Source organism: Branchiostoma floridae, chromosome 6 (assembly GCF_000003815.2).
Source record: "Branchiostoma floridae strain S238N-H82 chromosome 6, Bfl_VNyyK, whole genome shotgun sequence".
NCBI lineage: Eukaryota > Metazoa > Chordata > Leptocardii > Amphioxiformes > Branchiostomatidae > Branchiostoma > Branchiostoma floridae.
Window position 1 is genome coordinate 13,482,159 of NC_049984.1, and position 25,538 is coordinate 13,507,696.

The following is a 25,538-nucleotide window of genomic DNA, read 5'->3' on the forward strand; positions in this document are numbered from 1 at the left end:
CAGGCGCGGCTGCCCCATCCTTGTGCCCTGTGACGTTGTTTTCCCCCAAACGAACCGCCGTTCGAATGTTCTCTCCAAGACGTCACAGATGGACGCGGCGCCTGCGTGTTGTGTCAAATTCGAAAGTTTTCGAACACCACAACTTTGTTGCTGCGTCAACTTGACACACTTCTGGCCAAGTTTGCTGCGTATTTTTGGAGATATGGAGACGATTGTGCGAGACTTGGGCCATGGTGATGGCGGGAAGGAGAGATCACCTGTCCGTCTGGAGCGTCCTGACGTCTGCTGTCTGGTTCCTGAACCAGCCTTGTGTGTGGAAGTGGATCACACAGGGAGTAATGGTTAGTCACGTGTGACGTTCACGGCCACTTACATTTGGACACAGAGGTAATTTCAGACCGTCATCTCCCTCGCTCTGCACTGATAGATTTATTTCAGTCAGCTACCTTTCAAAGGTTGTAAGATTGTGTCATTTAGAGATACCGCTACCATCCACTTCGTCCAACATTGTCCATTTTGTCTCCCTAGCAACCGACTCTCAGCATGATGAGCCCACTGTTCGGTCCGATGATCGCCGTGTCTCTGTGGCGACGCTCCGAGAGGCAGCTGAGATTGTTGCACATCAGGGGGAAGGCGACGTGAAGGGCACGGCCGGGCACAGCCACGGTCGGGTTGTCCGTCGAGCCGCCCGCCTTTACCGCAGAGCCAAACGGGCAGCTTCTGAGACGACGACGACTGGTGCCTCTAAGGTCCGTCGAAAGCGTCAGAAGAGGAAAGTTGAGGAGGAGGTCGAAGACGACTCCCGACCACAGCCGAAGAGGAAGGCACCAGAGAGTCCAACACCCCGCACGTACTACGATCCCCGCCTGTCCAGAGTCGCGCCCATCTACCAAGATGTGGTCGCAGGAGAGAGGGTCCTCGTCAACTTCATCGCCGACGACCCCTGCCCGTGGGAGTCGACCAACAGCGTGGAGCTGTCGGCATGCGAGCGAGGCGTCACCCCCACCGACTTCGACTTCTGCAGCTGCTACCGACAGTACCAGGACTTTCATACCAGGAAGGTGCTGTCGCTGGTAGCCAGTGAACTGACGATGTGGCTGGACAACCAGGAGTCGGACAGGATGTAAAATGTATCCGATGTAATGAAACGTGTTGAGGACTTTTAAAATAATAACCTGAAATCAGAGTATATATTGTGCCGTAAAGGTATTTTAAGGAATATGTGTATTTTCATATAGAAGTTTTAAAGTATATCTATTTTTTATACGGAAGAGAAAAAAATATCTCAATCGTTCACAAAAATTTATGGCACTATATTGGCTTGCAAACATTCAGATACGCAGAGCCACTGAGCAGCCAGCTGGCTTTTTATCAAAATAAATTTGTATGAAGAAAATTATGCAAAAACAAGTGTTGTAATATCCTCTTATAATAATATGACACAATGTTTTAAACATTTGAAATGATATTACACCACAAGCAAAGAATTGCTGTACTCCTACCATTATGTGCTGATGAGCAATTAGTAAACATGACAACTATGATGGGCTGGCATGGTACAAATGACTCTGCTGTATTTATTATTGCTCTCCCCAAGAAGGCTGGCTGGGTCCTTTTTTATGTGTTTGTGTCTGGGTGTGCTTGTTCCTGTACAGCATAACTGGAGAATCTGTGGAAAGATCTTCGGTAGGTGGGTCGGTTTCGGGAAAACAAACCATGAATTATACAAATTTGGACCTCATTTGTATAACATAGTATAGTATAACATAGTAAAACAAGCTAAAATCCTACAATTAAATACACATATATTATCAGTCTTCAAAATGTCATGAATCCACATCATACACAACCTTAGGACATTTTCCACGTTGTCAGTGGCAAATGACATCAAACCATCATGTATCAGTTGTTAAAACACATTTTAATGGAGGATGAATCATAGTCACTGTACTAACACAGAATGCTAAATGCACTGTTGTGGCATTCATGGAATCCAAACCTTTGTGAATGTGCATGTGAATGTGTATCCATGGCTGTACTATTCATGTGTGGAATAGCCAGGAAATACTTTTTGTAGGTATTTCCCCTAATACTACTTTGTATATATCTTGAATTAATTACATTAACACCTGGCCAGCCAAACACCTCCAGTCTTACATTGTATGTTATGTTTAAAAAGTCTTGTCCAATTTTACACAGTTAGACCCTCTTGTCTAGATCTGGACCAACCACTCCTAATCACCAACCGTTTTTCTTCAGTCATTTGAGTGGTAGTTAGGACCATATTTGACTGTATTCTAAATAATAACTAACTTCAGCAAAATGAGAACGTTTTCCTTGACATCATCATGGGAAATAAACAAATTAAAATGGATTTACTAACGCTAGTTCACCTTTATCCATGGGGTACCCCATATTCATTGTTTTTAAAAACAGGTTATTTAGGTTTACCAAGTCGATGGACATTGAAATATTTTGAAAATAACCACAATATTTTGAAAATTTAACATGTTTAAAAACACCGCCTGTGGACGTGATACCTGCTAATACCCAGCTTTCAAAACAATGGATTTAGGTTACCCAATGGATAAAGGTGAACTAGCGTTACCTACTTTTTCCATTGAGGTTTTGTTAAACATGAATCTAACAATCACTACATCAGCATTCATGGCTCATCTGTTTGTAGGACAAATAGTGGTTCTTCTCTTTATCAATCTGATCTGCATCAGCACTGCACAATATGTAATGCTGTTGTACCAATGAGAACAGGCCAACAGTGTATAAACAGCAAAAATACAGAATTAAACCTTGTGCTTAACTGGAATGGCAACAAAATTACATCAACATGAGATACACAAGTTGGTGTATTTACCGACTAACATCTCTAATTTCTAAATTTCATGCACAACAGCCAGATATGGTAACAAGATGAGAACATAAACGTTTGATTAGAGCTGTTATATTCAAATAGCTTCCTTCTTTTCTTTTCTCTTCACTAACATGTATGTATATTGTAGGGCCCAGGGAAAAAAGATGTGTTTCCAGTTACCCGATCAATCCTTCTTTTGGGACCGACTGCTGGCAAGGGAAATGGAATTCTCCATGAAACATCTGAGTGATGAAAGTCAAAACAGTGTAACGTTATTTCATACTAGTGTCCTGTAAGGCTTTGAACAATTGATGTAAGAGTGCGTGGTAAACAATGTACATGTACTTCTTTGTTCAGTTCATGAATATACTTGTGCTTGTACAATGTATATCTGTCCAATTACAAATATGATGTTGAAAATACCAGTGTCCTAATGCATTTCAGTTTAAAATTGTTAAAGTGCTCCATCACTTCAACCAAGATCTAAAAGAAAAAAAAAGAGAACTCCTATTACTACTGACCCTTTTTCCAGGAATGTAGTTAGAAACACAGCACCAATTTCCCTAGGCCTAACAACATAAGGACATAAAAATACAATAGGATCCTTTATATTAGGGAATCTCTTTCTTCTTTGAACATGTACATAGCAGAGCAAACTAGTCATCTTCTTCATCTTCATCTCCCTCCTCCTCTATGTCTGCAATGTCTTCCAGTTTGTCTAGTTCAGTCTTCAGTTCCTCCACGGCCCGTCTGAGTTTGGGGAGTTTTTCCACGTCCCTGCAGTCCCGCAGCCAGCGGCAGCACTGCTGCAGGACGGCTTCCTTCTGCAGGAAGAAATGCCTCCTGATCACGTCTTCAAAACCTGCCGAGACAAAAACATGCCTGGTGACTGAAAATGGCTTTGCAGGATTTGAGAATTACTGTAGAGAGAAATACTGTATTGTATCTGCAATCTGGATACAGGATAGTACATAACTACCTTAGTGTTGACAAACAAATTGTCCTGGCATTAAATAAGACATTGTTTGAGACTGAACTTTGATAAGTGTTGTACAGAAACTACAGTATTCTACAGTAGTAGACAAGTGGGAAGCAATAGGCAGGCTGAAGATAGAATAAAAATTTTCATGGAGATTTTAAGTTGGCAGTGAACAGGTCACTGTGAAAACTGCAAACATGAAACAACTACAAACATTCCCTTTTACAGTAGTTGGGGTATTGGAAAAATACAAAGATACCCATTTAGCTGCTCGTTAAGGCCTTGAAAGCCCTGCAAGATAAAAATACATTTATTTATCTATTCATTTATTAGCTGATCGTTTGGTTTTTATAAAGCCCCGCAGATATGCAAATATATTCACTTAGTTGCTGGATGAGGTTTTCAAAGCTAATATATCCAATCATCTGCAAAGGAAAAAAAAGACACAGATACATCCCATTTACTGCTAGTAAGGATCAAAAATAGGTAGTACTGGTTTTAGGACAGCTGGAGGCACTGGCTATGAAAAGAAGAAAGATTTTTATCATGGCTGGTAGAAGTAATTAGGAAGAATGATATTGTGACTACAGGCTGAATTTTGTTTTTTAAAAAGTTAGACAGTCACCATTCTAACAAAAGCCAGCAGTATGTTGTTAGATAACCAAATTTGGCACGTTTTCAAACTCTTGTAAGTCATGTGAAGAGCATGAGTAGTGTGCTAGGACCTCAGAGAAACCTTACCAACAGGAGGCTGCCTGATCTGGTGCAGCATGGCCCATCTCACTGTGTCCACCTGCAGCTTGTTGTTGTATTTGGCACTTTGTTCCTGTGTGCAATAGGCAGAAAATATGTGTCCTGTAAAATCTGGCTGCATTTCTTAACATGGAAAAGGAAAGAGGATAATCATGTATTGGTATGATATGCAGTGTATGACTGAATATATTACAATGAGGGAAAAGACTAGATACCAATTGTTTACAACTACATGTAGCACTCTAGATACATTTAAAGACATTGAAGTTCATTGCACAATCATGCCAACCTGGGGCTATCAAAGTGCAGTAAATAAGATACTTACGGGGTATAGAAATAAAACAATGCTACGCTTTATCTATGTCAATAATTCACATGCTTCTTCTCTATTCTTGAAAATCTCTGTAGTTTGTCTACACATGTTTTAAGAAGAGTGTTTTACTAGAGTATTTGTACAGCTTTTTGTTTACTTTTATATCAAACTGACTGCATTTATGGGGCATGAATATGCAATAAACTTCATTGTCATTGTCATTGTCATCAATTTGTCATTGTATGAACAAGTTTCTCCATTGCATCATACTAGGTAGAAGATGACATTACATAATGTGAACAGTACATTCTTTTTCTTTGTTAAATGTTGTGACTTTTGGCCTAGAAGTATGGTACTAACAAGAAACTTATGTAAAAATCGAACTAATGGGAAGCTCAGATGTAGACGACCATGTATCTACCAGAGCAACACCACGCTGAGCTTTTGCACTGATGATATTTTTGCATGTTTAAACTGAAGCGAGCAGTACTGGTAAATGTTTACCTCAGTCTCTGCTGTCCCCTTCATCCCATCATACCCTGGTTCATTGTACATGGGGTCTGAGATGAGGATGAGGCTCTGGATGGACACCAACACCTACAGCAGGAGGGGGGGGGGATGTGTCGTCAAACATGTATCTATGACCTATCATATGCAATTTACCTACTATATACATGTACTACGAACAGAATGCAATGCCTAAAGCACTACAGTATCTGTGATTTCAGTTTAGGGCATGTTTGTGATTGTGGCGCTGAATGGCCGAGTGGCTAGGCTAGTGGACGTGAAATGGAAAGGTCAGAAGTTGAGAAAATTGGGCGCCTCAAAAAAAAAAAGATAATAAGAACAGCAAGTCCAATGTGAGAATCTGGTACTATTCAAATTTTCAAGGTGCACCGTCTGCACCCAAAGTGTGTTTAAATAATTCTAGAGTAGGCCCTAATGTGATAACCCAAAATATCATCCCATCCAGAAAACCTGTATCAAAGGTCATCATGGCCTAGTTATGGCAAGAAAAATAGGTTGGAGAGGTAAAAGGCAGTGTCTAGTGTGCCCTAGACATAGTGGATTAACAACCCGCCACCACTATGGCCTCAAAAAAGCTTTAGGACCATCTTTCCATTAAACTGTAATTGTTGTAAATAGGTGATGGCTATTTCAGCACCACTGACAGAGCAATCTAACCATGGTCAATGTGACTTTAAACTTTTCTTTGTCGTATATCTACTTACCTGGTACAGAGTTGATGTTTTTGGGTTCCACTTCTCACTGGCGTCCCCTCCATGCCACGTACCCAGCAGACTCAGGCACACCTTCCCATCTGCATACAGGTTAGGGTTGAACCTAAACATGCAATAAAACAACCAGGAACAACAAGATATCACAACTCCATGAAATATTTAAACTCTCTTTTATGCCTTATTTGGTTGTAGTTCTTTTAGATCAACTATGCAAGTAAGGTTTTGATTAACATAACATGTGTCCCTTGATACCTTCCTGTCACTCTATGGTGGGCATGACTTGCATATGGAAAATATATAACTGTAAAAGCACAGATAGACATACCAAAAACAGTTCCTCCCCATATATTAGTAAGGCCTACCATGACCTGGACTGTCGACTGTGAATAGCGACTTCTCCTACCATCTCTGACCTGAACTTCCAGCCACTCTAGCAAGTCTGGCCTTTGCGGTAATTTTTCGTTGCACTCAAATAACTACAGACATACGGCAACCCAAACAAACACACGCAAATAAAACATAGGCTCTACACACAGATCAAACAAACCACAACCAATGGAATAGAACCGTACTTGAAGGCTTCTGAAATTGTTGAGTTGACAATGACAGTTGATGAATACTCTCTGTACATTTCGTATATCAGGTTGAGTGGAAATAATCTCTAACCTGACAGTGCCATTGCCAGTAGTGATGAGTTTAACCACAGGAGCCCTGTTTGGGTAGCCATCAGGGAAGTAGACATCAAACACAAAACAGCCCAGGCTGTAGGGTGTGTCCACAGGACCTGTCACCAGCGCCCGCACCATGTCCATACGGTCCTCATCCTGGGGAGAAGGAGGAAACCTGAATTACTATTGCTACTGTATCAGATCTTATGGCACATCTGATAACGTTTGATACGGGTGTTCCAGACCAATTTGTTATCTAATGGCATCCAATGGACTTCTTCTTTTGTCCCACTGGCTTCCATAGAATTGTTGAACATTCAGATACCAGATTCGGACTGATTTTCAAATTGATGTTGGTGCTTTTCACATTAAAATGTGTTTTTTCTAGGGTCTGTACGACATAAAAAGAATACATCATGGTGTATTCTGCATCACCCAAGGTCCAAGCTCTCACATGGGTGATATGGAATACACAGTGTAATATTCTCTGTCTACTGCAGAGATGTGCTACATGTACTTCCAGCATGCAAAACAAAAGCAGCCATCACCAATCAGTCACTTGACTTACTGACTTCGTTGGCCGGACCTATCTTAAGGGAAAATGACCCCACTGACCTGTCGGACGAAGACGGCCGCCCCCGGGTGGACCGGCAGGTTGGACTGGAGCTGCTTGATCTCCTTCATCAGTGCCTTGACCTTCGGTGACCTTGGATCCAGCGCCTCCGAGGCATTTTGTTGGAAACTGTGGTAATCCTACAGATGATACATGATGTACATTATTTGATGCTGAATAAAAATGTGGAAGCAGTGAGGCAGTGTGACCACTATGGCATATTGTTTCCCACCAGTTCAAATGAGTAAGATGTATTTCCTTCATTCACAAAGACCAGAAACTTATGCAACATGGTGGCCACACATTAACAGAAATTACTGCACCATAGTTTCCATCTTCCTAAAGCACATAGATAAGCTTGTAGAGTACTGAATCTTACAGGATACATTTCCTTGAACATATTTGCAGCGGTGGATCAAAGACGTTGTAACTTAATATACAACGTCCTTGGGTGAATTTAGAACCTGTTGTGCAAGGGCTGACATTTTGAAGCTTGAACACTTTAAAGAAGACACTCTGGAGTGGGTGTTTGCTAAGAAGATGTTCAGGTACATCATTTACAGAAATTTACAGGTACAGAGATTGTCAGGTACAATCTAGGTCACTTCAGATCTATAAATTGACTAGCAACTCAGGACTAATGAATGTAAAGCCCAACATGAACATGTTCCTAGTAAAAATTTGAGTTTTGTGCGGCATGTTTATGGGAATTTAATAATAAAATGGTCCATAGTAGACACTTGTATGTGAGTTACCTGCAGTTCAGCTGCATCAAACCTCATGTCCCCCAGAGCCAGGACATACTTCTCAGCCAGCACAACTGCATCCAGCTGCACAGCCTCCACCTGCTCCACCCAGCTGGGCAGGTGGGAGCCAGGTGTCACAGCTGGGGCCTCCTCTACAGCTGCTTCATGCAGGACATTCATCTGTGCAACATCCAGACAAGACAGCAGACAGATGAGACAACAATCAGCACTCATGTAGCCAGAAACATGGGATCAGTAGGTATCATTTACTGGCTGCACACTGGACTTTGAGGATCTTCATACATTATCATGTTGCCTCCAATGCTCCAGAGCAGCAGAGTGAGGTTGCAGGACCTCAGTCTGTACTTTTGTAAATAGGGGGTTCTGAGGGGTACAAATGTAGTAGTCACATACTTTACATTGGGTTTCTAGCAAGGTAATATGATATAATATAATGTTAGACCTTCATGGTCATACCATTGTAATGTAGGATCAAGTAAGCTGTCATTGTAAAGGGTACGTAATGAAAAACTGTTCCAATAACACATGTACATAATACTAAATAACTGATAACAAAATAATACCTCTTCCAGCATCTTCTGGAACTGTTGCATCTCAGTAGGGTCGATGACACTGTCCCGGACCAGCACACTGTAGGCCTTCTCCATGTACTTGGGGCTGTAGTCTGTGTCTGTGGACATGCTCACAATGAAACCATCTTTGTCCAGCGCCTCTTCCCTACCGATTCTCAGGATGACACGCACAATCTGTAGCAGCAGCTGCCGTGGGTTGAAGTTATATCTGAGGGAGGATCAAAATTTAGTTTGTTCCGCATAACTGATAAATGTTTTGGCCACACACCAGGTTCCTACAGCAGGTACAAGCTGCGTAAGACTGGACTGATAGGTCTGATCTACTCACATGGGGATGGAGTCTTACTCTTTTTGATAAATGTGAAGGGTTCTTCAATGTGGTCAAAGTGTGATAGGTAGAGAGCAAAAGATTGAGGTTCTCCTCAAATATGGGACACACATACAGAATGGTAAAACTGTACAAGTTCTGTAGGTTAGACATGGAACCTCTGACAATTCTATCTTCCATTGCATTGATGCACACAGAACTTCTCTATAATGCTATGAAATTATTGTTTTTGTTTTTCAATTAAATGCTATTTCAATGACTGTTCCACATTTAAGTAGGACTTTGATTTTTACTATTCACAGTAAAATGGTAAACAAAACTGAAAATGGTTGCCTTTAATCTTATCTTGTTAACAGTGATATTTCTGGATACTTTCCAGATTGCAGGTAGTGTGTTGCTTGATGATATTCTAATGTATGCAATCAGAGAAACACAACTTACTTCTCCATGTCCTTGACCTTCAGTTCACTTGCCTTGGGCCCACAGAGAGCTCCGATAAACCCAATCACCTGGAAAAGACAATACCTGGTGTTTAACAGGCGCTAGGCAGAACCATTGGAAGCAGCTGTGTCAGATAACTAAGCTACAGCATTGATTCTGGCATATCTTTCACCAAGAGCATGCCAAAAGTCTGGTTTAGCCCTCATTTATCGAACTCTAAAGAGAGGTTTTTGGAAACCATTCTGAATTGGAGAAACACTGAATTGAAACAGATAACAAAGACAAAATTTCTTAATCTCAACATAATTATATAAAAAGGGGAGCAGGGAACTAGGGGCTTATAGCTTAACTTGATTTGTTTGGGTCTTGTATCAACTGCCACTGACTTCATGTTTGACAGAACATTTGAGAAAACTTTCTATTCACTATATAAAATCGGTGATCACATACATGTATAAAGTTTAAAAAAGCACCTGGACAATGGCATGCCCTCTTTCTTCTGAAAGGATTTCATTGATATATTCATAATTGTAGCTTAAATGTAACTGTTACAGTATCTTTATACCAATACATAAAGGTCAAATAATACAGCAACATTAGTGTCATGACAGCTGTAAATTACGTATTGATCACACAGAGTGGCAGTACTCACAGCAGAGGCAGATCTCTGGGACAGGGGAGCTGTGGTGAAACACTTGCACACTTCCTCGGACTGGGTCAGCAGGTCAATGAGCCCCAGGGTACTGTTAGCCTGAAACAAATATGTCATAGGTCCCTCAACAGCCCTGCTAAATCTCACAACCCATGGTTATAATTAAACTGAGGAAAATTAATCTTGCATTACCATGTACAGTCCTAACAAAATTCAATTTTGGCTGATCAGACAAATACTGCTTAACAATGCAAAATCAAAATGTTCCAGGCCAGGTACTGTCAACATCATATGCTGAATATTCAGATACACATTATATACAAGCACAATTTTCTGTTTTAACAGAAAAGAGGAGACTTCGCATTCACTGACAAGAGACAGCAGATTTTGTCTGAAACATCTGTTTATGTACCAGGTTCATGAAGCTCTTGCCAACACGTTCTTCATTTGTCAGGAACTTCTGTTTCTCCTCCCTCTCCTCTATAGACAGGGCTTTCCAGCTAGCTTCTGTGAAAGGAGAAAAGAAAAACATCCTGTTATACTGCAGCATGCAATCATTGTTACATGCATAGTTATAGGCATTTTCCAAGTTTTCAAGTTGGTGAGAGACCTAAATAATGTATGGATAAACTTTTCAGAACACTGTTATATGTCACCAAACCTCACATCAGGAGACGATATCTCATGATACTAAGGACATCATTTTTGTATTTGGTAACATTTTAAAGAGATTTAGCTTTAAGTTTGTGGGGATTTATTCTTGTGTATAAAATGTTTGCAGTGGTTTTTAAGTTTGCGACTTAAACAAGGGGGCTCCTTTAATATTGTAGTGAAGAGGCTACCCAAAAATCATGAACATAAAACCTATCTGCACATTCCCCTTTTACGGTAATCAGGAAATCAGAGGAAGATCTGAAATGAACAGTCCTGACCATCCTCCTTGGCCTTCTGGATCTTCCTGACGTTCGCCAGTCTGGCCAGGCTGTCGTGGAGCTGGTACAACAGGGTGTCCAGGATCGCTCCAAGGAAGGCCTGCAGACAGAGGCAAAGGGTGGGTCAGTAGTACTGTAAGGCCGAGATGGAGGTGTCGTGGGTTCGAGTCCTGGCATTCTTTTTATTTTACCACAGTCGTGACTTGGAATTAACTATAAGATAGAATCACTGGAATCATTAAACAGCCTGGTAGATACAGTTACCTGCACAACATGAAGAGAAACAACTTGTGTCACAGAGCAGACATTGACACTCAATCCTTGTTCATATTAAAAAAACATCTAACAACACACATCTAATAACACAAACATGCCGTGTGTTTGATATATTCAGACTTTGTGTGCTATAACCGCATGCCTGTAGAGAAGGTGTGTTATGCTGAAGGGCAATTATACCGGCTATTCAGATACAGATATACAATGCACAAATGTGATCTATTGCACTATGAAATTTGTCAATACCTGGAACTTGTCGGTGCCACACATGTTGAGTACAGAAGCCCTACAGTCCTGCCACTGCCACAGACTCTCCAGCAACTTGGCAATCTCAAACCTGCCATTGGACAAAGCTGGTTTATGTGGATAGCTCACAAGTGATCAATATGGAGTAATAATGACTGGTGGTTATGGCAAAATGGAGCTTTTTCATTAGTCATTAGTTCACTAATTCTTTCCTTACCTTGACCCATATTTGTCAAAGTCATCTTTGTCCACGTCTAGCCCCTCCACAACATCCACACTGACGTATGTGTGCAGCAGGGCAGGCCCCAGCCCTGTCTGTACACTGGGACAGGTGTGCACCATGGCTGCCAGGTCTGTCATGATACCTGTGCCCCAGCCTTGGGAACTATGGAAACAGAAAACTGCATAAGTAAAGGAGGCTTAAGGCCACACAGTGAAAAGATAGCGGTGACAAATTAATAAATGTTCCCTCAGTACAAGACTAGGCCAGAAAGGGTTACCTGCGCAGTAACATAGTTTTTCATGACAGAGATTTTACATACACTATCTCCGTAAAAACAGTCAGTCCTCTGGACGCTAGAAGCTATGGGGAAAGGATGTTTCAAGTTTTGCAAGTGAAAGGGTTCTGTAGTACAGTATTGGTAGCAATGAATTGCAAAATCAATGCATATTCTAGGTGCCATGTATTGTAGTGGGGAAGTCACTCTGAAAACTACAAAAATAAAACCAATGCAAATGTTTCAAGATTTATAGTACTAGAGTGCAGTTTGACATGACAAAAGTACAATGTATTAGACATGTTTTACCCTCTCTTCCTCTTGCCTGACTCGGTGAAGGACAGCAGGGTTCCCACAATCTTACTGGCAGGGATGGGGCCTGGCATCAGGTCTGGGCGCTCCAGCAGGGTCACACAGCAGTCCACAAATGGGGACAACTAAATAATGAAATATCACAGGTGTCATTTGGAGAAAAATACAAGTATGTGGTAATTGTGGGTGTGTATTAACCAGTTTACATATTGTATGGTAACTGTATTGTATGGGGATACCATCTGTGTAGGCAGACGCAGACGCACACAAATTCACACACATACCCACACATGCACACGTGCGCACACAAACACACACACAAAAACATGTGCACACACACAAGGAATCTCCATTAGGCTACTGTAGCTTCTATCTCACCTGAATGCCCTGGAGGATGCTGGGATGGACCACCATGGAGTTGGTGACCACAAACCTGAACCATGTGGCCATGTCCTTCACCAGGAACTCAGGCAGCTGGGAGAACACACGCTTCTGCTGTCTCTGTACCTCTGTCTCCTTCAGACCCTGCTGACAATATAATGTGAACAGAAATGAACACATGCTTCTGCTGTCTCTGTACCTCTGTCTCTTTCAGACCCTGCTGACAATATAACAGACACAGACACATTTGTTGTAGGTATGATGTTGATGTCATAGAGTTTTAAGCAGGCCATGACAAAACCAATCACCAACAAGGACATAACTGTTGAAGCATTTTCATTGACAAGACAGTTGTTTGATACATGAACAATTATCGTGGTAAATCCTAATGTTCATTCAGTCACTGACAAAAGACAGTCAGTAAGCAGATGCTTTTATTGCTAAATTTTATGCAGTTGTTTGAGTAACTTTTATCTTGCAATACAGAACTAGTGTAAAAAGATACCTCTATATGTAGACAGTTATTGGTCACAGTTCCTTACAAACATTTCTTGCGTGACTTGACCCTGATGGCTACCTGTGAGAATGAGGAAGTTTGTACCTGCTGACAGGTGTCCAGCTGCAGCTGGAGCCACCTGGACTGGGACAGGTAGAACTCCGTCACACCTTGTACGAACACGGGGTCATTCAGGCAACAATCCCAGGTCGTCACAAGCAGCTGGGGAAAAAAATATGATGTTAGACCACAAACATTCTCTTGTTGCTTACTGTTGTTATTCAAACTCAACTTAAATAGTCAAGGTATTGTAGCTGGATAAGTTTGGACTTCTCAGCTGTGTTATGAACTGATGAGACTTCCGACCATCCACTGATAGAACAGTCAGTATAAATACATGTTAAGCCTTGCACAGAGTTTAACAGATGGAGAGAAGGTTACAGGCTATGCATTGTCCTTCATTGAAGAATGGATATTTCTTCCCATTCATAAAAATTTGGGCCTGTCTGTAAGTTTCTTTAATGAAAATGGCGCTTTGAACAGAGTCAGACAACATTGTGTAGTAAGCACTATGTCACATAAGTAAGATTTCAGTAATGACAGAATGACCAACCATCTGAATCTTCTTGACCATCTCCTCCTCAGCTGTTCCCTGTTTGGCATTCAGGTGCACCTGGATGTCCCTAAAGGACAAAAAAGGTCAAAGGTTATTTTCTTGGAAGAAACAAAAAACACAAGTATGTGATATTCGGGCTGGACAATGACAAAAAATAGTTGCCCTTTTGATGACATGATTGAATAAGACAAACGATTCTTAGTGAATATACAGACATATGCAATATAGGGATGTAAAAACAAGATTGTTGAATAAGATAAGCATTTTTAGATGTAAATGTTGAGGTTGTATCAAACCTGTTCAGCCTCTGGTGATGGGCCAGTGCTGGTATCAGACCAACGTTCAGGGCTCGCTGGGTCAGGTGGAAAATCTCTGTCATGAAGTTGAATTGACCTTGAAGTTCCTCTGGAACACGACACTTTTCTGCACCTTTCGACTCCTCAGATACTAAGATACAGTGGAAATGAAGATAAAGTACAGTTAGCAGATTACAAATACTGTTGTCATTAAACAAACCATATGCATAATGTTAAAATTGTTACAGACAAAATGGTAATTGTTTTGTTCTCTTATTTTAGTCACCTTTATCAATATGAGGTATACTAATAATGTATTCATAATAAATCTGTTGATAGTTATGCTGTCCCCATTGTTCGTTTGTCTAATTATGTAATATAGTATCTGACATTAAAACACCTTAACTTGGAAACCGATCCTCTCCAAGAAGGCTACCTGTCCAAATTGACCTTTTCCCCCCAGCTGGTCATGTTGGGCAGTATTTGTCAATAACTGTATTCTAACCTGGATACTGCTATGATAAACATGTCTGTGCTTACCTATCTGTCCTCCTGCCAGACATGTCTCAAACTCATAGTTGAGCCGGCAGGGCTGTGACTTGGAGTAGGCAGGGTCCACCTTGGCCAGCTTGTCCTGCCCTCCCCTCACAATAGGCATGCAGAGATGGAGCAGCACCGCACTCAGGTTTAACATGTAGCCTGAGAATAGGAGCACAATTAGTCATAAGATCAGTGCTTTATAAACAAGAACTCAGAGACCTCATACCTGTCATATTTATAGAGCTAACATTCTGGACACCTGCTGATATAATGCACTCATTTTCTAATTGGTGCAAAATAAGGTCCATTGATTTTTTTTCAGGTCCGTTTTTTCAGACTGGTCCAAGAAGAAAAAAAATGGTTTTGTACCAGTACAACGTACATGTCCCTACCCCTAGTAGGACAGGGTGTAAATCTTACCATCCCCACAGGCAGCTTGCATCTGCTGTCCCATCTGTGGACTCACGGTCGTCCGCAGCTCATTCATATTCAAGATGGCAGCAATCCACGCCAGAACGGTCTCCTTGTGCGTCTTCATCATCCTGCGGAAGGTCCCGTGCACGACCTCGTGGATGCGGTGCAGTCCTTCGTGTACGTGCTGCTCTACGATCCGCAGGTCATCCACGGTTGGTTTGGGGAACCCACGCAGGGACATGAAGGGAACTGCAGTAATAATATTAGGATTATCGTCGGCTGTAGGCTTCTTACAGTCTCCTACAGCCTTGGAAATATATATCTTTGGGACGCTCTAACTGGGCTGAGGTTTCCACTTTTGAGGGCAACTGTCAGCCTTCAGAGATTCAGCTTTACCACGGCAACTGATATTTAGAGAATTCTTTGATTGACCTCAGTCCAGTTTGTATTATATAGGCCGCTGGCATGGCTATGCTAAGAGAATGGCTTTGTTACAGTCAATGATATATCTAACAGTAATACATGCAATACTAAACACAAAAAATGCTGATAATAAAAAAAAAATACAAACTTGATAAAAACAAGATGTACTGAAAAAACAGCATGCACTAACTTTCACAGCATTATACACACTGCTATAAAACAATGTATCATACATACGGGTGGCAGGGGAAGGGAACATGTAGCGCTCCATTGGCACAATGGTCGTCAGTGACAGCAGGGTGCCCAGGATGGACTTCTGCTCAAAGTAGATGCCCAGGTTGTGGCAGCCCTCCTCCACCTCCCGGTCCAGCGCTGCGGCCATGATGGTGGTCATCCCCGGCTGGGACAGGACAGCGTCCAGCGCGGTCAGCATGGTGCCCTCCTGGAGAAGGATCTCATCCATTCTGGGGCGAGGTGAAAGAAGGACCAAAATTGTAGCTCAACAATCAACACAAAAGTCAACACAAAAAATGATGATTTTGGTTGATCGTATCCATGTGAATACTTTGTCAACTGTTTTGCATAATATACCATTGGAAAGCTTATTCCTTGCCCTTTACCATGATCATAGATTCGTAGGTTGAGCGCCAGGGCTACATATAGCCTAGAGTCCAGGCTAGGCTGCATACTTGTACATGTGTCTTAGTAGGTTGCAGAAGAAAAGAGCCAAAATTTTCTTTGATCAAATGTCAATTGTTTGTTTTGATTGATTTCGTGTAACATGCAGCTTATTTCATCCCTGTGTTTGCACACAAACTTTGGCACCCCAAATTTTGTCTGTTACAAACAATATTTTTTCCAACACAAAATTTCAAAACTACCGATAGGTTATCATCCTTAGTTATAGACAGTGTGCGACCTTGTCTGAAACATTCTGTGAGGTGTAAGAGATACCAGATCAGTACCTTTTGACAGTCTTGATTCTGTCTACAGCCACTTTGACCAGCTTCACCATGGTGGGGTGGAAGGACTTGTCATGCACTGCCTGATCCATCATGGCTGCCAGCAGACCCTGGGTGACATTCACTCCATCATCTGACCAGCCAGCAGCTCTCGACAGGAACAAGTACAGGGCACCCTGCAGAGATCAAGGCACATCAGTGACAAGCCTAATAGCAACTCCATCATTACAAGTAGAAGGTCAGAAAAACATAATTACAACACTTAATTACAAGCTATAAAATTCTTAAACATGTATCATCAGAGACATTTTCATTATCTATCTAACACTTAGATGTTAAGAATATGGTGTACTAGTATACTTTGGTATATATCCATAAGTAAACCTAGGCAAATATTTGGGTGCACCAGTGCACCAGTGCACCCACAGAAAAAAAATGGGTGCACATCTCCAATTTTGGGTGCAACTGGGTGCACATACACCCAGTATTTCGAGCCCTGAGAATTTATACTAAACAAATGTAGTTCAAAAGACAAATAGGTACTAAGGATTCTAACTCTAACTCACCTCATTCCCACTTTTTCCATCTGACCACAGGTCACCTTTTTCCTCACTTTTCCCCTTCAGTTCCTCTAACAAAGCCGGTACCACGAGATCCTTCACACATTCCGCTAGAGTGCCCAACACTTCATTGCCGTTGTCCCTGAGTATTGCTTCACATTCCCCGTAACACTGGCACAAGAACTTGACCTTGTCGTACTGCCACCTCATTCGTCTGTCAAAGATTTCCACCACCTTCCCCACCATGTCCTCCCCTGGGGTGGGGAGCTCCCCAGGGGTCAGATACAGCACCTTAAAAGCCTGGGCCTTTGTGTTTCCCTGTGTGGCCAACTCGACCTTGATATCAAAAACCTTTGACAATGTTGACAGCAGTAGCTGTTCAAGGGGGACCTCCTTTGGGGGTGGTTTTGGCTTTGCTTTCTGAGTTTCCTTTGATGGCCCTTTTGTTTCCCTATTTATTGCAACAGATCTATTTTCCACTTTCCCTGTGTCAGTACTCATAGCCTGTAGTGCTGTTATCGACTGGTTGGTAGCTGGTTGATCTTCTCTTGTTACTTTAGACTCTTTTCCTCTTGCTTCAGTAGGTGTATCCAGTTTTTCCGCAGGTTTACTTTTGCTGATAGGCTTTTGTTTATCTAGGTGTGTGTATGAAGACATTGTCTGGACTGGTTTTGGAGTTTCACCATTATCTTGAACTGCTGGAGTGGATGTTTGTACATTCTGATCATCTGGTGCAGGCGGAAAGGTACGGTCTATACCTCCAGACAGTTGTCCCAGCTTTGCAAGCCTTTGAGCGCGAAGTTCCTCTCTGCTTGGACCTGTAAATGCAGACACATCTAGGTAACGAAGATGTCAGATCCAACGAACTAGGTAATAATCCCTTTGGATGCAGAAGCCACATGTACCAGTTCATATGTTAGCACCCGATCTCTAATCATCTTTTGCACAACAGATCATAGACATACACTGTAGCAACATGGAACCATTAGGTATGACTGTTAAGGAAAAGTAAAGATTTTTCTTAGCCTGTATCAGCACCATTACCAAGTTGCACTACCATGCAACAGAGCTTGGTTATAAACCAAGGTAGCCTGGTATCCAAACCTATTATAGCTGCGGAGTGCGGAGTCTCTCTCAAATATGTGAGAGGATTAAGAGACTCAGCAGCTACAATAGGTTTGGTTACCAGGCTGAACCCAAGGAGGTCTTGGTTGGAGCGAGTCAGGAAGGACTTTGAGGTGTGCGACCTCACCAGCATGGATCCGCTGGACAGATCTAGAGCTGCCTGGAAATCTGGTGTAATGACTGGCTGATTTACTGGGCACCCTTGTGTCAGGGACCCCTGCATCACTCAATGATACTATAATCAAATACTAGACACTACTACTAGTACTACAGCATCGATTTCCACCTTTTGCACACTAGTACTTCCCAGTGGTCTGCTTGTACCTTTCAGCAAAGGTAGCAATGATCATTTTGGAAGCAGACACAAGCTGCAAATGTCCAACACACAGGAGTCAGTACATACCGGTGCCTGTTGTTCTCGCTGGCTCCCTGTTCCTGCCCAGCATCACCGCCAGGCCCAGCACACCCAGCGCTCCCAGGAACAGTGCCAGTCCCGTACCAGACTCCTTACCCTGAGATGGTGCCTGTTCACCTCCAGGCTATGGTGACAGAGATATACGGTAGATTAATACACTGTTCATCAGAGAAAACAAAAGCTGAAGCAATGATCGTAGAATAGATCTTGCAGCATCCCGTTTCAAAATGATAATCATTAATGCACAGGTTTAGACTTTTAGAATAACGTATTGAACAACTTTATCCTATCGGTATTTATTGTGATCTATTGTTCTTGTGTGCCAAATAAGCTTTAGGTGTGTGGTAAAATGATGTCCCTACAAAAAAAGCCGACCGCACCTCAGAGGTCTACAAAGGAGGCTAGCCATACACTACCTCATCCTCAGCAAAGATTTCCTCTTCCTCTTCGAACTCTTGATCCAGCTGCTCCACTGGGCCAACTCCATCATCGGTGCTGAAAATCAAACAGTTGTAAACAGTTCTTGTTCAGACCAAGCTTTGCTTATGTCTCATCACGGGCCTTTACCTTTGGCATATTGCCCACAATGCATCTTGCGGCTCATGTGCAGTAGGAACCATGAACACGCTTACAAACACCTCAGGACATTTTATAATATGATGGACAGAACTAGAAGGACTGTGGGATTGTGTGTGACTGTTTTAAATAGAATGTAGCGTAATACTTTCTGCATAAATTTATTTGAAGTTCATGTGTGTGTGGGGGGGGGGGTGCACGTTGCATTGCACTACGTAACTTACGTAAGTTCAAAACCCAATGATTTTTAAATCCACATTTACCATAAAATACACAACGTACGTGTTCACATGATATCTAGTATGAATGGAAAACCATGCTCCCGTTACCCCAAATTAAATTCTTTCACTTCCGGGTTTCAGGAGAATACAGACGTTTACATCAAAATTAAAGAAATCAGACTACATAGAACTCACCTGGAACACGCGATAGAGCACCACAAAACCAAACAGAATACATACAAGACCCACGGCGCTCTCATTTTTGTAATTTTGGAAGTTAAAAGCCTGAAAAGTCGCTACGGTTTCACTTTCGACAACCTGGCACCAACTCAGCTCCGATAAACCGGAACAGGAAGTAGAATACTTAACTTCGAATAGGGGTGTAAATATGAAATTTAAAACAGCCAACTGATTTCCTCAAAATGATATATATGAAGAATAATCCATTTATTTTATCAACATAAAAAGATTTTTGTATATATTTACTACATATTTTACGTTAGGTATCCCTGTTTATTGATACGCAATGCGAACATCCCCAGTCCAACAATAGAATGCCCCATTAAGAACTTTTGGAAAAGCGCTACAGTCGAACACGTGAGAACGCCGTGAGAAATTTAAAACCACGCCGCAAACTTTCTTGCTAAAAAGTTACGATCACGGTAGGAGTAATTCCAGATAATCTGAAGACATAGGTTTGTGTCGGAGATAGAAGAAGTCGACGAAGATGCCGAGAAAACAAAGAAATCGGTACAGGAGATTTAATTTTGGGGCAAGCCGAGTCAACAACAAAGGCGCGGTGGAAGGAGACCGGTTGTTGTTTCAAGGACAAGACACTTCTTGTGGTAGCGCACAGGTAACGCCTTACTTATCATCTTCTAGAGATAGAAAACTGTAAAATTTGCCGAAATGGTGACTGAGCCGACTGTTTTGCATCAGTCATGAGTTTTCGGGTGCCAGCTTCTTTTGTTCTCAAACTTCAGTGAAGTTGGTATGATATGCATTGTCTTCTTAAGATGGCGCCTGTCTGGCTTGGTGTGAATCGCATTGTCCGAGCCACATGGCGTTTATGGCGAAGTTTTAGTCACACAAGATTGATCAATCTCCGTTTCACCTTTCTCTGGGCGATTAATTTCTACATGAATATAATCACTTAGAAACTAAAACTGCTGATGTTACAAAATTTTCGTGTCGTCCAATTAAAAGTCAAGAAAAATGGAGATAGGAGATTAAATCCCTATTTAGTATTTTTATCCATGTCCTTTTAATTCAAATTTCCTTGCCTTTTCTACCCCCAGAAAGTTGCATACCATGATTTTTTTTAATTCTTCTGTTGCAAAAATTATGTAATAGAAACATGCTCTAGTACAATATTGTTGTTGTTGGTAAATATTTTAACTGCTGGCTCAAATTTATTTAAAGTTTCATTTTACAGTCTGTTGGCAGCTTAAAGTAATGTGTGTTTTTTTAGCTGAAATCATGCTGTTTTATAGGCCTTAATCCCTCCCAAGTCCCAAGTAATCAGAAGTTAAAATTTCCTATTAACTTTGTCTGACTTTTGCAAAGTAATGAAGTTAGTAGTTGAACTTAGGATTTTAGTTAACTAGATTTCCCCACAAAGGTGTTGACATGGGTTTCCAGGTGCTGATATGGCAGAAAATAGCAAACAGGTTAAAACAAGGAGGTTAAAATAAGATAACGTCCTTGGTTTAAAAACACATAACCTTGGGAAGTGCCATCACAAACTTCTTTCAGAGGTCTTGCTTTGACAGAATTCAATATACCATTACTTTGGGACCAGGGTGCCAGACCGACAGAAGCATGGCAGTAAGCTGGTTTCTTTGACGGCCCAAGGCAGCCTGCTCGAAGATCTAGAAATAGTGCTCCACTGCCTGTTTCGTTACCAAGGGCTGGCAGAACCCCCGTATTACTAAATTAGATCGGTGGGCAGACTGCATTGACTTGATTGAGCAGCGAAGAAACTGCCTGCCACCCTGGTTACCAAGGTTATGTACTTTTTGCAGACAATGATACTCAACCAAATTTGTTCTTGTCCATGTCTTCAGACAATGCATGCAGTGGCTCTTGTGGGTGATGCTGTGCCACAGAGCCAGGGCTGGTGTGGAGGGGACAGCAGTGCTGCTCAGACTGGCCCGTCTCCAGCAACAGCACAATCCTCAGGTGAATTGAATGAAAACCTGAAACATGTAGTTACCGCAAAAAAACCCAAAGGTAGTTAATCAGCTGTTGTGTTTGTCTTTGTGTGAGTCTACTCTGTAGTCATTTGAATATTGCAGAATGGAAGCATGTAAGGTGATGTTTGGAGAATTGCAAGTATAGTTTGGCTCAGGTCTAGTGGTGTTGTAGTTGAGAGCCAGGAAGACTCTTGGCTACACACACACAGTTATTTCAGGTCGTTAGTGGTACCTTCTTACAGCTTGTTACAACAATGTCCAGCCAATTTTATCAGACTCTTGTAATTTTATATGGCATTGTAGCGAGGGAGTGTGTTTAGGCTTGTTGTTATTGTGACCACGGACAAACACCTCCTGCAGTTGTTTTCTTTGTCTGCATTCACATACATGTGTACAAAATAGTATTTGAATTGAATTATTTGGATAACCTTTCTTTTAAATTACAGCAAGTGATAATCAAGTGTCAGTGAGTCAGGAGGCAGGCAAGATGTCAGTCCTACTTGAAGAGGATCTAGTGACCAAGTGGTGCAGTGCCAAACAACAGCGCGGCTTCGTAGAAGACAAAGACTTTATCAGCTACCTCCTGTTCATTGTGAGCGAATACGAGACCATGACAGGCACCTATGTGCTTCAGCCCGCCCCTACTCCTAAGAGCCCAACCAAACCAGTAACAAGACAGCAGGCATCTAAGAAACGGTCATATCTATTTGATGAAGTAGATGATGGAGGCCAGCAGAGAGCCAAGAAAGGCAAGAAGAAGAGACAGAAGCCGTCAAAAGTAGCTAGAGCAGCATCACCTCTGCCTGAGGATGTGGTACCTAGACAGAGTCCCGAGAATGAGCAGCTTCCTGAGACTTTCTTTGAGGACAATCCTAAGAAGCTTCCTGAGATTTATGAGAACAATCCTAAGAAGGAGCAGCTTGCTGAGATTTTCTTTGAAGACAATCCTAAGAAGCTTCCTGAGATTTATGAAGACAATCCTAAGAAGGATCAGCTTGCAGAGATTTGTGAGGACAAACTAAACAAGGAGCAGAGTGCAATGATTTCTGACATCAAACCTAAGAAGGAACAGCTTGCTGAAGTTTTTGGCAAGGACAATTATCAGAACGAGCGGCTTACTGAGATTTGTGAGGACAGTCCACTAGATTTATCTTTCAGCTCGCACAAAGAAGAGGGCGGGGTGGCTGGAAACACACCAGAAGACACCTCCTGTGTCAGTGAGCTACAGAAGGTCCTCACCAATGTGACATCAGGTGTGCAGGGTCAAATCGCTTCACCTGAAGAAGTCATCCTTGACTTCTCCACGAAGAAAACCAGCCCCGATGCTAATGCCAACATAGCAGACAGATCTGTCTTTGCAGAGAAGAAGAAGCGGGAGTTTCCGTGTGATGTCTGCGGGAAGGTGTTCAACAGGGCTCAGCAGCTGACTCGGCACAAACGCACTCACGGAAAAGACAAGATGATCCCGTGTGACGTCTGCGGGGAGGTAGTCTCAGGTAAGGCGTGGTGCCGCCACAGGAAGACTCATGATCAAGGTCAAGTCTTCCAGTGTCCTTGGGAAGGCTGCAGCCTGGCTTTCAAGGATAGGAAGCTGTGGCAGGACCACATGTCCTTCGTACACAAGGGTCAGAGCTCCGTGCAGTGCACCTGGATTGGGTGCGACAAGACTTTCCCTAAACACTCCCTAATGGAGCGTCACCTCAAGGTCCACGTCACTCCCAAACGCATGTTCTCCTGTCCCGTATGTCCCAAGGTGTTCAGACATAAGCCTAACCTGAGCGTGCACATGCGGGTACACAGTGGGGAGACACCCTTCAAGTGTCCCCACTGTGAGTACAGGGGGAGACAGCAGAGTGCTCTCAAGTGGCACATGAAGAAGCACCACGACACTGTCGTCACATCCTTCGTCAGCTTCAAAATAGAGGATGCTGCTGCCGTATCTGAACCAGATGACCTGGCCAGCAAACTAGCAGAAAAGATGTGGCAAGAGACAAGTACAGGCTCAACTGGACTGCCACTTCTGTCATACATGTAAGGGAAGATTCCGTGGTCATTGTTGTCATCATTTACTGACAGATCCTGTTTGCTACCTTCCCCACCCTCCTATGCATAGCCTCGACTGTGGCAATATACCTTGGGGAGGCTCAGCTAAACCAGGCTGAGGTTTCCAATTTTGTGGGCATGGCCTTTAACTGGCTGTCAGCCAATCAGAGAATACCCTAAATCTTTTCTTTGGATAAAGCAACTTACAGCTGGATAGAGGCCTTGTCCACAAAAGTGGAAAGCTCATTATGTGAATGTTGCTTGACTTTTGTTATAACTGAGAGTACATTGTATCACATTCAAAGTGCTTTGCTGTTCTTGGATTCAATATGATTATGACGTGTAGTACGGGTATTGTGACGTCAGATCAGTGGTTATACATGATTAATATTGTATCGCATCCCCTTACACACTTTGTATCAAATGAAGCCATGTTTCTGAACAGTAACCATTTCCCTATATTCGACTCTTGTCCAGTTATACAATTTTCAACTTGTAGGTGGTAGATGTTTCAAGTCCAAGGCAACTGCCAGGTACATCCACAGAAAATGTGATGAGCTTCAAAGCAGCTTGCCATGTCAGATACAATATTCATGCCAAAGATTTGTGTGCCAATACTTCTCAGGAAAGAATTATTTTGCCATGTGGAAGGAAAATTTGCTAGATATTTTATTGCCCCACTCCTATTGTTACATGTACGGTACTATGCAAAAGTCCTCTATCCCATCATTTTGATAACAGCACATTGGTTTACAATAGATTTGTTATGCTTGTAGATTTGTTGTGCATTTTTGGGAAAGTGAGAACTACTCATAAGATGTGCTTTTGTTACACATTCTAGTATATTCAAACTTTGTGATAAGATAGCAGCTTTATTAGTTCTTACTGTAGGTATGTTCACTGTTTCAGGTAAGGAGCTGGTATGTGTAGTTAGATTTCACCATGTTTCCACTTCCATGAACTTTTGCATCATCAAGGCAATGTGCCAACACTAGAATTGTTTGGTAGGTTTTATATGCATGAAGTCACTAAAGCGATGTTATTTGTTGCATATGTTCACTTGTTCAATAAATCATTGCATTTGATAGTTTCTGTTCCTGCTGTGACTTTTGTGTTAGATACCATCTAAAGTGGGAAAGAGTGGCAGCTAGAGGTCTGTTTTAGAAAGCAAAAAAGAGCCAAAGGACTGTTTCAGTGCCACAAATAGCACTAAAATTCAAGTTCTCAATAAAATTCAACCATAGTGTTATTCAGAGTACAGGCATGTTTGTACAAGATACACCCTTCTGATGTTAGTGAACATCAACCTTCCAGTACTTCATTCCTGCTGCCAGGAAATCAAATTCATTTCTGATTCATCACAGGGAACTTTCCACTGTGTCGTGAATAACGTTCTTTTGAGAAGCAAACAGTGCATTATATGTATAACCTTGATTGCATCTATGTGCATATATTGTACACACTGTGTTCATTGAATAGTAATATGGTTGGTCTGTCGTATATCTTAGAGACACAAGGACTGTAAACTATTACCTGCAAAGAATTTGACACGTCTTTTAGCTGGACACATGCCTCGTTAATTAACTAAAAAGCATTATTTTAGCATCCGACATCAAACTAGTTATGACATTCACACAGTTTGGTTCAATCTTTTCATATCTTTATTAAACTGACAAATCCTAATAGTCCTACATTTCTACAATTGCCTGATCAAACAATTACTAGTCAGAGGAATGGTCAATTTTGACCTAAGCAACAAGACTTTTGACAGCAAAATAGACTGAGCCCAAAACATTTGAGTGGCTTTCAATTACCC

At 41.9% G+C, this 25,538-nt stretch overlaps 2 protein-coding genes across 3 annotated transcripts; one reads left to right on the plus strand and one right to left on the minus strand.

Annotated features, from left to right (window-relative positions):
• Positions 1 to 1,902: 1,902 nt before the first annotated feature.
• LOC118417258 lies at positions 1,903 to 19,867 on the minus strand. Of its 2 annotated transcripts, none has more exons than XM_035822744.1 (27): positions 19,680 to 19,867; positions 19,104 to 19,182; positions 18,676 to 18,811; positions 17,154 to 17,965; positions 16,591 to 16,763; positions 15,863 to 16,089; positions 15,209 to 15,451; positions 14,789 to 14,947; positions 14,249 to 14,399; positions 13,950 to 14,019; positions 13,442 to 13,558; positions 12,838 to 12,984; positions 12,457 to 12,584; positions 11,868 to 12,035; positions 11,651 to 11,741; positions 11,129 to 11,228; positions 10,609 to 10,703; positions 10,197 to 10,295; positions 9,545 to 9,612; positions 8,767 to 8,983; positions 8,192 to 8,362; positions 7,439 to 7,576; positions 6,822 to 6,979; positions 6,147 to 6,258; positions 5,419 to 5,511; positions 4,590 to 4,674; positions 1,903 to 3,731 (listed from the first exon to the last, which is right to left on the minus strand). In XM_035822744.1, exons 1-27 carry the CDS (start codon positions 19,742 to 19,744, stop codon positions 3,526 to 3,528), a joined length of 4,308 nt encoding a protein of 1,435 aa, XP_035678637.1. In that variant the 5' UTR covers positions 19,745 to 19,867; the 3' UTR covers positions 1,903 to 3,525. The 2 variants fall into 2 exon arrangements, with proteins under 2 accessions (XP_035678637.1, XP_035678636.1); XM_035822743.1 differs by having other exon boundaries at positions 12,838 to 12,987.
• A 160-nt stretch (positions 19,868 to 20,027) lies between these two features.
• On the plus strand, positions 20,028 to 24,809 carry LOC118417262 (zinc finger and SCAN domain-containing protein 31-like). Its single transcript, XM_035822749.1, has 3 exons — positions 20,028 to 20,340; positions 21,551 to 21,665; positions 22,126 to 24,809. Exons 1-3 carry the CDS (start codon positions 20,212 to 20,214, stop codon positions 23,712 to 23,714), a joined length of 1,833 nt encoding a protein of 610 aa, XP_035678642.1. The 5' UTR covers positions 20,028 to 20,211; the 3' UTR covers positions 23,715 to 24,809.
• Positions 24,810 to 25,538: the final 729 nt, after the last annotated feature.